This window comes from Callospermophilus lateralis, chromosome 18 (assembly GCF_048772815.1).
Source record: "Callospermophilus lateralis isolate mCalLat2 chromosome 18, mCalLat2.hap1, whole genome shotgun sequence".
Classification (NCBI taxonomy): Eukaryota; Metazoa; Chordata; class Mammalia; order Rodentia; family Sciuridae; genus Callospermophilus; species Callospermophilus lateralis.
In genome coordinates this window covers 50147413-50159744 of record NC_135322.1, presented here as the reverse complement: position 1 = coordinate 50159744, position 12332 = coordinate 50147413, and the positions used below count along the sequence as shown (strand labels likewise).

General features: G+C 35.1%; 1 protein-coding gene across 3 annotated transcripts in view; it reads right to left on the bottom strand.

The window, feature by feature from the left end:
* The window catches only part of Nfatc3 (nuclear factor of activated T cells 3), a 100285-nt gene that overhangs the window by 27117 nt on the left and 60836 nt on the right, over window positions 1–12332 (bottom strand). For 2 of the 3 annotated variants that reach the window (XM_076837423.2, XM_076837424.1), the window contains exons 4-8: window positions 10873–11072; window positions 7989–8161; window positions 6889–7029; window positions 4398–4453; window positions 3558–3684 (exon numbers count right to left, since the gene is read on the bottom strand). In XM_076837423.2, the coding sequence (XP_076693538.1) occupies window positions 3558–3684; window positions 4398–4453; window positions 6889–7029; window positions 7989–8161; window positions 10873–11072 (697 nt within the window). The remainder of the gene's footprint in view (window positions 1–3557; window positions 3685–4397; window positions 4454–6888; window positions 7030–7988; window positions 8162–10872; window positions 11073–12332) is intronic. The other variant, XM_076837425.2, reaches the window with a different exon arrangement.

Sequence of the window (12332 nt, the reverse complement as noted above, 5' to 3'; positions counted from 1 at the left end):
GACGCACTAATCAACTCAGTAAGACCCTATCTCTAAATAAAATACAAAATAGAGCTGGGGATATAGCTCAGTGGTCGAGTGCCCCTCAGTTCAATCCCCAGTACGGGGTTGGAACGGGGCCAGACAAAGGGACTGAAAACTACAGTGTAACGTCTACTTTTTTTTCCCTACATGATTCAAACCTTATTCTTATGCTTTTAACCAACATCTGCATACTTAAATTGAGAGATTTGCTCTGCTAAATTGAATGTTAGTTCTGCTCTGCCAAATCAATTATTATTCTTTTTGTCTATAAGGGGCTGACACTCCAACGTGACCGAACCATGGAAGTCCTCACCACTGGCCCATCCATGGTCATTTATTCTTGGTTGGATAAAAGATAGTTAAAGGTACTGCTGTTTTGGATTTGGAATATCTCCCAAAAGCTCACATGTTGAAGGTCTGGTCTCCCCAATACAGCACTGTTCAGAGTGGGGGCTTTTGGGAAGTGACTGGATTGTGAGGGATCTGACCTCATCAGTGGGTTAATGATCTGAAGGCATTATTAGAGTCTAATGGAAAGAATGGGTCCCCAGAAGTGTGCCCTTGAGGATTATATCTTGTCTTAACCCCCTCCCCCCAACACCTTGAGCTTTTCTTTACCACACACATACACCATGATGTTATTTTACCTTGCTTCAAGGCCAAAGCAATGGAGCCAAACATAGTGGGAAGCATCTGAAACCAGGAGTCAAAATACATTTTTCTTCCTTTAAGTTGTTTATGCAGGTATTTTGGTCACAGCAACAAAAAACCAACACAGGAAGCTTAACAATATTTAGAATGAGTTGAATTTTGGAAACAAATTATCTCTATCTTTTGTGTTATATATACTCATTCTCAAATTTAGAGTATCAATGCATGCAGGCATTCAAGAAAAACATTAACTCGTCTAGTGGTTTTCAAACCACTGGCAGCCTAACACTTCCCTTCAAGTAGTGGATGTGGCAGTGAATGCAACATTCAGATACCAGAAGCTTTACATTTTGTCTTTCATTGCAAAGAGTGCAGTTTAGTTAGCTTTTATTATTTTTAATAATATTGGGTTTTCATAAAGCTTTATATGAGAAATTGAGCAACTTAAACAATTGAAAACCATTTGAAATTAATTTACTTACATTCAGTTGAGTACTATCTGGGGTAGAGTTAATACCTGATCTCCTGACTCTACAGCATGCTTTCTCTTGCAATCAGAATCACCACAATCCAAAAGACAGGCTATCCAATCAACTGCTTAGAATACAGAATATACTTTCCCAGATACAATGTTACACATGAGAGTTGGACTCCAATGCTACCCTGCAAGGCCCCATTATTCCAAAACTAGAGCTCAGATCATACCTCTAGTGCAAGTAACTTCTATTGGGCCTCAGGGGAAAGTATGTTGCTCCAATAGCTTCCTGGAAATCAAAGTGGAATGGGGACTCCCACATATGAAGCTCCAAAGTTAGAGGCTGAGCAGAATTCAAATTAGCTAGTATTTATTTATCTACCTCCCTCCTAAGTCCTATTTGTCCCACTAGACATAAGTCCTATGCAAAAAAGGACTGACAGATCTTGCCACCTAGCAGGTTTTACCACCCAAATACTTACTCAATTAGTGAATGAACAAAATTGCTAACCAAAATCTTTAGCTTTCAAAGATTTGTATTCTATCTTTCAATTATCTGAAATATTTTTTTTAATAATATTTATTTTTTAGTTTTCGGCGGACACAACATCTTTATTTGTATGTGGTGCTGAGGATCGAACCCAGCACCACATGCATGCCAGGCGAGCGCGCTACAACTTGAGCCACATCCCCAGCCCTATCTGAAATATTATATTCAAGTAATACACTAACATTATCAAGTAATAATGATTTTGGATTTGGGAATATAAGTAGCCCTTATAGACAATAAATGAAATATAACCAGGCCATTAAAAACATGCATGATAAATGAATAACCAGCACCTTCTCAAATATAACTGTTCTTCTCACTTACTATAAACTAAAAGTTTCTCCAAGTTATGGATAATTTACTATGATTTCTTTGTTTTCTGTTGTTACTGCTCACTTTTTGAAACAGTCTACTATCTATTTTATCACCACAATTTTTAAAATTATCATATGCCCTGGTGACTAGCACAGTTCCTAATATAGAAAAGACCAATAAATATTTATTCTCCAAGTATGCAACCATCAGCATGTATTACTGCATATATTTTTGTGTCATAATAAAAAACTGGAAAGTTACAACACTTGAACTGCTACAAAAAGAGGTATCAACATCTCTTTGTTAGTGTGTGAAATAAAAAACCTGGTATCAACATTACAGCCCCCAATGCCCATAGTATGACACAGCTGATGTTTGTCAAATGAAAATCCAAGAGATTTTTCTTTTTCTGTGCATGGCAGACAAGCACTCTACCTCTGATCAACATTCCCAGCCCTGAAATTTTTCATTATGATTAAAATAAAAACATCATCTGATATGCATATTCTAACACACAATAAGGGGGGAAGAATGGAAGTACTTTGGATTAGACAAAGGAGAATGAAGGAAGATAGGGGAATGGGAATAGGAAAAACAGTAGAATGAATTGGACATTACTTTCCTATGTTCATATATGAATATATGACCAGTGTAACTCCACATCATTTATAACCATAAGAATGGGAACTTATACTCCATTTATGTATAATATGTCAAAATACATTCTACTCTTCATATATAACTAAAAAGAATAAAACCATTTAAAAAAATAAAAAAGATGAAGGCATTATGAAATGGGCACATTGTCTTTCTGTGTGCTATGGCTACAAAAGGAATTCATGACCCAATAGCATACACATACTCACAAACACTTGCCCCTCCTTCCCCAGCCTTTTTATTTTGAGACAAAGTTCCACTAAATTATCTAGGCTGGCCTCAAGTTTGGAATTGCCCTGCCTCAGTCTCCCAAGTCAAAGGTATTTAGGGTTGGTGACTTTTTTTGGGGGGGTGAGGTATGTGGGGTAACCAGGGACTGAATTCAAGGGGCGCTTAACCACTAAGCCACATCACCAGTCTTTTTTATTTTTTAATTTTGAGACAGAACCTCATTAAGTTGCTGAGACTGGCTTTGAGCTTGTGATCCTCCTGCCTCAGGCTCTAAAGCTGCCACACCCAGCTAGGGTTGATGATTTTTGACAACTTCTAAAAAAACTAAAGTTAACCATCAGCACATCTCATATTTAAAGTCCAAGAAGAGCTGGGGTTGTGGCTCAGGGGTAGAGTGCTTGGCTAGCACATGTGAGGCACTGGGTTTGATCCTTAGCATAACATAAAAATAATAAAGTAAAATAAAGGTATTGTGTCCATCTACAACTAAAAAACAAAATTTAAAGTCAATATAAACTTCAGGTATATGTTGATATTTTTATTGATTATAATCAGAGTACTTTGAATATTCTAATATAGATAGTATCCATTGAGCAAATTTTTATTCAATATGAAAGCAAGATTATAATAAACCATCACAAAAACTCCTCATACCTGGTGTATAAGTAAAACGTTGAGACTGGCTTTTTTTCCTCTTGCCATTGCAAAGATAAAAGTGCACCTGCACTGCAGCTGTAACTGCTGGGTTATGATACGGAGGAACTTCAAGGACAATGTGAGCCTAAGGAGCATGAAAAGAAAGTTTGTGTTACACTCAGAACTAAAAATGTAATGCACCTGCTAAACACAGAGTAAGTTATGAGTCTTAAATACAAGGTTCTACCATCATACAAAATTATACACATCAATCAGTCATATAAGTAATCTGGAAATTTACTACATGGATACTTCAGTTTTGATAAAGACAAACCCTTTAATCATTAAAGGAGAAACTCCTACCCCGCCATTTTTAAAAAATTCTTTTACTTTATTTTTTTTAACATTTTGTTGTTTTGGTTGTAGTTGGACACAATACCTTTATTTTATTTTTTTGTGGTGCTGAGGATCGAACCCAGCGCCTTGCAGGTGCCAGGCAAGCGCTCTACCACTGAGCCACAACCCCAGGTCACTATTTATTTATTTGAGATGAGGACTTGTCATGCTGCCCAGGCTATCTCAAATTCATGAGCTCAGGTGATTCTCCTGCCTCTGCCTCCCACATAGGTGGAACCACAAACATTTACCACCACAACAGGCTGCTTTTTAATCATCCAATGACTTTTTAATCATCCACGATAACAGGCTGAGAAACTGCTTTTTAATCATCTAACTTCTAGTAGAATAAAAACAATGCATCACATACTATGCAGTGACATACCTTATTCTATCAAATATTAAAGGTTATTTTATATACACAAAGATTGAATTTATATACACAAAGATTGAATTTCTTACCCCTTGACATTTTTCCCTGATTATTTTCCCTTCTACCTCCCACTGAGGTCGTCCATCTGTTGAAAGAAACAATTTCAGTTAAAAGCAATTTAAGTCAGAAAGTATACTAACAAAATTTTATGTATGTAGTATCACAAATTTATGGCAAAAGGAATCTTTTCCTTACTGACTTCCAATATGAAAAGAAAGCATAATTGTGGGGAAAAAAATGGGGAGAAAGAATTCTTTCTATCCATCAAGTGAATGAAAGTCTCAGAGTGAACTTACAAAGCAGTGGCAAACTTTCGCTCATATACCTCAAATGATGGAAAGGAAATTCATTCCCTCACCAGATAATCCACTCCATCTTTGGAAAATAATGGCTGTTCTGTCACAGATAGTGGGAAAAGATGTGGTACACTTCCCTAACTCACTTCAATATTTAGAATACATAAATGAAAAACTAACCCAGCAGAAAAAAATGGGCAATGACAAGAATAGGTATTGCACAAAAAGTCAACATGAATTGTCAATAAAACTCTTAATAGACATCAGGAAATTTCATACCAAAGTTCAGAATACCATTTTACTACATTAAAAAAAAATTTAATTCACCAGGTGATAAGGACAAGAACATTCATAATAACACTGAAAGCTACTGTTGGCAGTGCTAAAACATGAACACAGTTCAAATACCCACCTAAGAAAAGGGATAATAAACTTTAATATATTCAACAGTAAAAACTATATATTAGTGAATGTGAAAAAATTCTAGTTACATGGATGGATGTAGATCAATCTTATTGTTGACCTCTGAAATAAACAATTCCCAGAAAAATATATGTACTATTATGGAATCCCAAAATAGGGAAATAAAATAAAACTGTAGAGGAAAAAGCAAGCATCAATTCAGGCAAAGGATCCACTTCAGACAGCCTGGCAAGAACCCTCCAACAGCAATATATATATTATATATAAATATATATTTGGTACCAGGGATTGAACACAGGGTGCTTAACTACCGAGCCACATCCCCAGCCCTTCTTTATATTTTATTAAAGACAGGGTCTTCCTGAGTTGCTTAGGGCATCACTAAGTTGCTGCATCTGGCTTCGAATTCACGATCCTCCTGCCTCAGCCTCCCAGTCACTAGAAATACAGGCATTCACCACTGAGCCCAGCTGCAAGTTGTATATCTTAAATGGGGCAATAGGTATAAACTATTTGTGTATATTATTTTTAAGAGTGGTAATTTGTAATTATTGTTAAAGATGAAGGGAGACCAAATGATAGAAAAGTGTTTTAAATATTCTTAAGGGATAAAAATAAACTCCCCAATAAACATAGGGTTCTTCTACTTTTTCAAAAGTTGATATAACCCATAATCTACAAATATAATTCACATCTTATACATTTCTTTTTTCTCTTTCTTTCTGTGTGCATGTGCGTGCACGAGTGCTTGTGTGTGTATGTAAGAGAGAGGGGAAGAGAGAGAGAGAAACTGGGGAGGGAGGGAGAGAGAGAGAAAGAGAGAGAGATAATGGGGATGGAACCCAGAGGTGCACCACTGAATTAAATCCTCAGCCCCTTTTATTCTTTGAGACTGGATTTTGATAAATTGCACAAGCTGACCTTGAACTTGGCAAGGCTGGTCATGAAATGGCATTCCTCCTGCCTCAGCCTCCCAAGTCATTGAGATTACAGGTGTGTGCCAGCCCTCCAGGCTAATTTCATCCTTTCAAAGTATACAAGTCAGCCAGGTGCAGTGGGGCTGGCCTGTAATCCCAGTGGCTCAGGAGGCTGACAGGAGGATGGTGAGTTTAAAGCCAGCCTCAGCGAAAGCGAGGTAATAAGCAACTCAGTGGGACCCTGTCTCTAATTTCAGAAGATTTTTTTTTTTTTTTTTTTACCCCCCAAAGAAATCCTTCAGATATCAGTTGTCACTCAAATTGACAACCCTCTCCAACTATGAGCAACCATTAACTTAGTTTTGGTGTCCATAGATTATTTATTGTGGAAATTTTGTAAAAATGGAACTATACAGTATATGGTCTTTTGTGTGAGCTTCTTTCAAGTACCATATCACGACTTCAAGGTTCATCCATTCCGAATCACGTGTTAATTTTTATTAATTCATTAATTTTTATCGTTGAATGGATATGCCACATTCTAATTATGCATTTGCCAACTGTTGAGTATTTGAGGTGTTGTCTGGGTTGTTTCTAATTTTTTGGTTATTATGAATAATGTTGCTAAAAACATCTGTAACTTATTTTTTTTGTTTTAAATTCTTTGAATGTGTACCTAAGAGCAGAAATGTCAAGGAAAAGACATGCTTACAGAGAATTCCACATTTATATGGAAATTGAATAAATGTTTGGTTTATAATAAAATCTAGTATATAAATGATGCGTGTAGAGTCAGAGAAATTATTTTGTGATTAATGTTAATTAAATATCTAAATTTATTTTATCCTTTTGCCCCTTACAGTCAATCAATTTATATTATTTACCTTGTCCTTTTTCAAGAAAAATTATTTTAGATTCTGGAAGAAAATTAGATCCAGTCACAATCATTTCATGGCCTCCATTTACAGAACAACTGTTGATACTGTATTTCTCAATATGAGGAAGTTCTTGAGCAGATCGCTGGGCTGTTTTTTTGTTTGTTTTTTTTTAACAGTTGAGGAAAAAAACCAAAATATTAGTCTAAAGATTTCACATAAATGAGACAAGCTCAAGCTACAAAATAAAATTAAAAGTAAATTTAGGGATTAATTCATTAGGCTTTCACAGTGAAAAAACATGGCTAGTTTAAAAAACAAGGAAGGATATATTAAAATATTATATCTTTAAATTATTTTCTTAGACTACTTAATATCTTCAACTTCACCTTTATTCCCATACATTTATCTCATCTTTTCTTTTCCAGTTAAATTTTTAATATATTTCTTCCATACAATCATCTGTTAAAATTTACAAATCTAATTATCCCCAAAGCATATTAGTACAAAAATGTATAACTGTATTACATACAACTAACAGAAGACAAATCTAAAAAACCTACTAGAGGACAACACCAAATAACTCTTTTATCAAGAGAATACTTAGATGATCATTGCAACATCAGGTGTACGTGTATTTTGTATAGTTTTCTAAATAACCAATTAATTGAAACACATGAAGTACACATTTCAATAATGAATTTTTAGAAGTGTATACATGTTACTTTAGTGACAGTACTTTTTTTTTTTTTTTTACCTTTACAGGTACATGAAACATAATCTAATTTTTCTCAGTAATTATTTAAACATACTTTTTTTTTCCTTACCGTGGATTCAACTAATGGGTGCTTAACCACTGAGCCACACTCCCAGCCCTTTTTATTTTTTGAGACAAAGTTCATTAAGTTGCTTAGGAACTCACTAAGTTGCTGAGGTTGGCTTTAAACTTGCAATCCTCCTGCTTCAGCCTCCCAAATCACTGGGATTACAGGCATGTGCCACCACACACACTTTCAGTTTATACTTTCAATGTACACTTTACATTAAAAGCAAAATAGAAAATAAACTATTTTCAATAACATCTTAAAACATATCACAATCTCACTTACAGCATTCAACAGGTATAGAAGCTATCTGCAGAGATAGGACTTTTCCATTGGGCTGTGGGATGTGTACACGAAACACAAGTCGTACTCTAGTATTCTTTCTGCCAATATCAGTTTCTCCTTTTCGAAGCTCTATATCTGAATTTCGAAGTTTCAAAATACCTGCACAGTCAATACTAGGGAAAAATACAAAAATTTTATTTGCTTACTGATAATGAGTGTTTCTAAACAACTAAATTACACAGATGTGTACTGTCAATTTGTCAGGGCAGAAATATCTATGCAGATTCACGTCAAATAACAAAGAAATGTATGACTATCTTAAAATTCTAATAAATCACAAAAAATCCCACAAACCCATAGAAATATTCATTTACAACAATGAAAATAAGTATTAAATTCTGTTTAAAATTATAACTGTCTTTATTTTATACCACAGTATAACTTTGCCACATCCGTACTTATCCAATTTTAAAAACAGAAAGAAGTTATGAGAAGGTAAGGCAATGAACACTGGCATCCTATGTTGAAGTACCTTGTAGGATGGCTCTGTGATTTACAGTTTAGTCTTATATGTACAAGAGATTTAATAATGAAATAACCAAGTTTGTGGATAACTAGGTAAAACTGGGGGAGTATTTACTAATCTTCCTACCTTTATTGCCTTTAGAGAACAGTAAATCCATTTAATACATACCTAAGACTCACTTATACATAAATTATTTTGAACAATGGTCTTATCTATCACTTAGAATTTTATATTTCCCACTGTCTAAAACTACAATGATTGAATATAATATAGTTACATTCAATAAGTTGCTTGGATACTAGCTTATCCCAGTTAGTAGCTTACCTAATTTTAAGTTACTGGGCAAAACAGGATCATCTGGCATTAGCTTCTTTGTTATCTATTCCCCATGGAAAAAGTTTCTTAGGTTTGGGTAACTTCCCAGTTGCCCCTCAATCCTTTTTCTTAATACTGGCAAATGAACCCACTACCACTGGCTACATCCCCAGTACTTTTTATTTTTTATTTTGAGACAGGGTCTAATTACATTGCCCAGGCTAGCCTCCAACTTGCCCTAGCTTCCTGCCTCAGCCTCCTAAGTAGCTGGGATTACAGACGTGTATCATCACATCTGGCTTTACTCAATGCTTTCTATAATATGCACAATATTGTCATAAGCCTCTGATCCTATATAATTCCTGCTCCCCAATCTATCAATGGAGAATAGACAGAATAGCCAGAGATGCTTCAGGTGTGCATGTGCAGGATGGGGCAACAGAGCTATTTGCTTGTTATTAGTCAAAGTGGTGTTCCTGCAGCTTAGTCTCTACTGATTTTTTCACACTATTTGGGATTTGAACCTTTCCCAATTTCCTAAGACTATTTCACAGAAACTCATGTACTTTTTTTTCCCCCTTTAACTGATTGGTTTGTGTGTTATTTATAGAAAGGATATAAGGCATTTTATAATATAAATAAGACCAAGAAAAGAAAAACAAAAAATTTTGAAGTATAAGGAACAGGAAATAAATACACTCCAAACTGTAATAAATTACTACAATTATGATAACTGAGCTTAACCATGAACTCTCTGGAAAGCAAAGCAAAAATAAAGACAATAAAGTTTTTATAGGTTTTCTGTTGCCTGTAAAGCAAAACCTACCATGCCATCAAGAAACATCAACTTTTTTAAGTTGAAAGAAGTTTGTGTGTGTATATAACAGTGACCAACCTAAGAAAATGTTTAACAGTAATTCTTCAGATTAGAAAGAAATATTCAAATTGGGCATGGTGATGCACACAGGTAGTATCAGCACTGTAGGCTGAGGCAGAGGGATCATCTGAGACCATAAGTTCAAGACTAGCCTGGGCAATACAATAAGACCCTATCTCAAAAAAATTTAAATGAGTATTCATATGGCTCTTTTTTATACTGTCCCTCAAGTAAAATGAGCAAGTCTAATAAGCTTCTAGTGATTTTCACTTAAAATTGATTCAAATATAGTACTTTGACAATCCACTGAAATGAATGAAAACAATGCCTGCACACTGACCCCTACCAGAGCAATTTTTTTGAGCTCTTAAGAAAAAGACAGTTCAAAGCTAAGTTTTAAATTTCCCTCAGCAGACAGCAAACTGTATACTAATGTGTTTCTGATGCTATATGGAAAAGTAAGATCCTGGAGCAAGAAGATGCTTACTTGAATTCTCATTCAAAGGTTAGCCACATCATTTGGAGAGGGGGAGGTATGTAATGGGTCAAATGGGATACCTGGGGTAAAGTCAAATGTTTTTCTTACAGACACTTAACAATTACAATTATATTGCAATTATTTATTTATTGTTCATTCTGTTACAATGAGTAATTGATGAAAGTCGATATATTTTTATTTTTATTACCTAAGATGATGCCTGGCTAGTGGCTCATGATCCACTAACATATGCTAAATTGAATTTTCTTTTTGGAAATATGCCACCACTAGTAGCAAATGTGCTAACAATTATTTATATAATATCATTCAGTTAATTTGGAACAATGACTATATTTTTACATAAGAAAGTAATTTATAGACATATTATAACCTGTGTATAATTATGTTGTGTATACGTGTGTGCATATATATGAAAGGTAGTAGGGACTGAACCAAGGGGTACTTTACCACTGAGCTACATCCCTACTTCTTTTCAGTTTTTTAATTTGAAACAGGGTCTTGCTAAGTTACTGAGGCTGGCCTCAAACTTGCCCTGTTGTCCTCCTACCACAGGCTCCCACTAGGATTATTGGTGTGCACCACCATATCCAGCTATATATATATGTCCTTTTGAAAGCTGTCTCAGGAAAAGAAAGAAGTGCCCATTTGGGAGTATGTTTCAAGATACCTGGCTGACATATTATTTTCGGGAAGAAGTGGAATTTCTAGAACTTTTGTACTGGCAATTATTATCTCTTGGCTTGCAGTAGCAACTGTCTTTCCAGTGATTCGATGCACCTGGTAAAATGCATGAGGGCGTAAGTATCGATCATCTGCTGTTCCAATAAACATCTGTAGATTTATCGGCTTTTCACTATAGCCCAGGAGCTAATTAGGAAGAACAAACAGAGAAAAAAAGCACAATTCATTATACAAACCATTTTACAACAAGCTCACAAATTAAGTCTAAACTCAGGTCTGCATGCTCTATAATGCTATAAATCTATAAATCCCTTTATTTGTATCATATACTATCGATGCAAAAAATGTCATTTCAAAAAAGACAATAATAAAAAAGTAATACATGAACAATCCTCCAAAGACATGTGGTTTTTTTTTTTCCTGATAAACATCTGAATCATCAAAAAATTTTAAAATCCTTCTGATTCCACTGTGAAAAACACAAACAAAAGCTGATTCTTGGGGCTGGGATTATGGCTCCATGGCAGTGCACTTGCCTGGCAAGTGTGAGGCACTGGATTCGATTCTCAGCTCCACATATAAACAAACAAACAAATAAATAAGTAAATGTCTATCAACAATAAAAAAAATAATAATAAAGGTTTTTTTTAAAAAGCTGATTCTTTATTTTTGACAACATTAACCATTTAGACTAGACCTAATGATTTGGGTGTGTGGGAAGGTCCTCTGACAGACTATTAAAATCAGAGGCACTTTGCTTTAGTTAAGATTCTGAAAAACTGTTACCAACTTCGAAATTCAACTGACTTAACAAGATGCGATATTTGACTTTCTTTTTTTTTTTAAGATTAATTAATTAATTTTAATTAGGTATATATGACAGCTGAATGCATTTGAATTCATTATACACAATTGCAGCACAACTTTTCATTTCTCTTGTTGTACATAATGTGCACACCATTCCAACATGATGTCCACTCATTCCACCATCTTTCCTTTTCCCATACCCTCTCCCCTCCCCATTTCCCCCTTTGCACAATCAAAGTTCCTCCATTTCCCATGCCCCGCCCCCATTATGGATCAGCATCCACTGCTCAGAACACTCAGCCTTTGGTTTTTTGGGGATTGGTTTATTTCACTTAGCATGATATTCTCCAGCTCCACCCATTTACCTACACATGTCATAATTTTGTTTTCTTTTAATGCTGAGTAATATTCCATTGTGTATATATACCACAGTTTCTTTATCCATTAATCTGTTTAAGGTTGCTTCCACAGTTTAGCTATTGTGAATTGAGCTGCTATAACACTGTTGTGGCTGTGTTACTACAATATGCTGACTTTGGGTACAGACCAAGGAATTGGATAGATGGATCAAATGGTGGTTCCTATCCAATTTTCTAAGAAATCTCCATACTGCTTACCAGATGGATTGCACCAATTTGC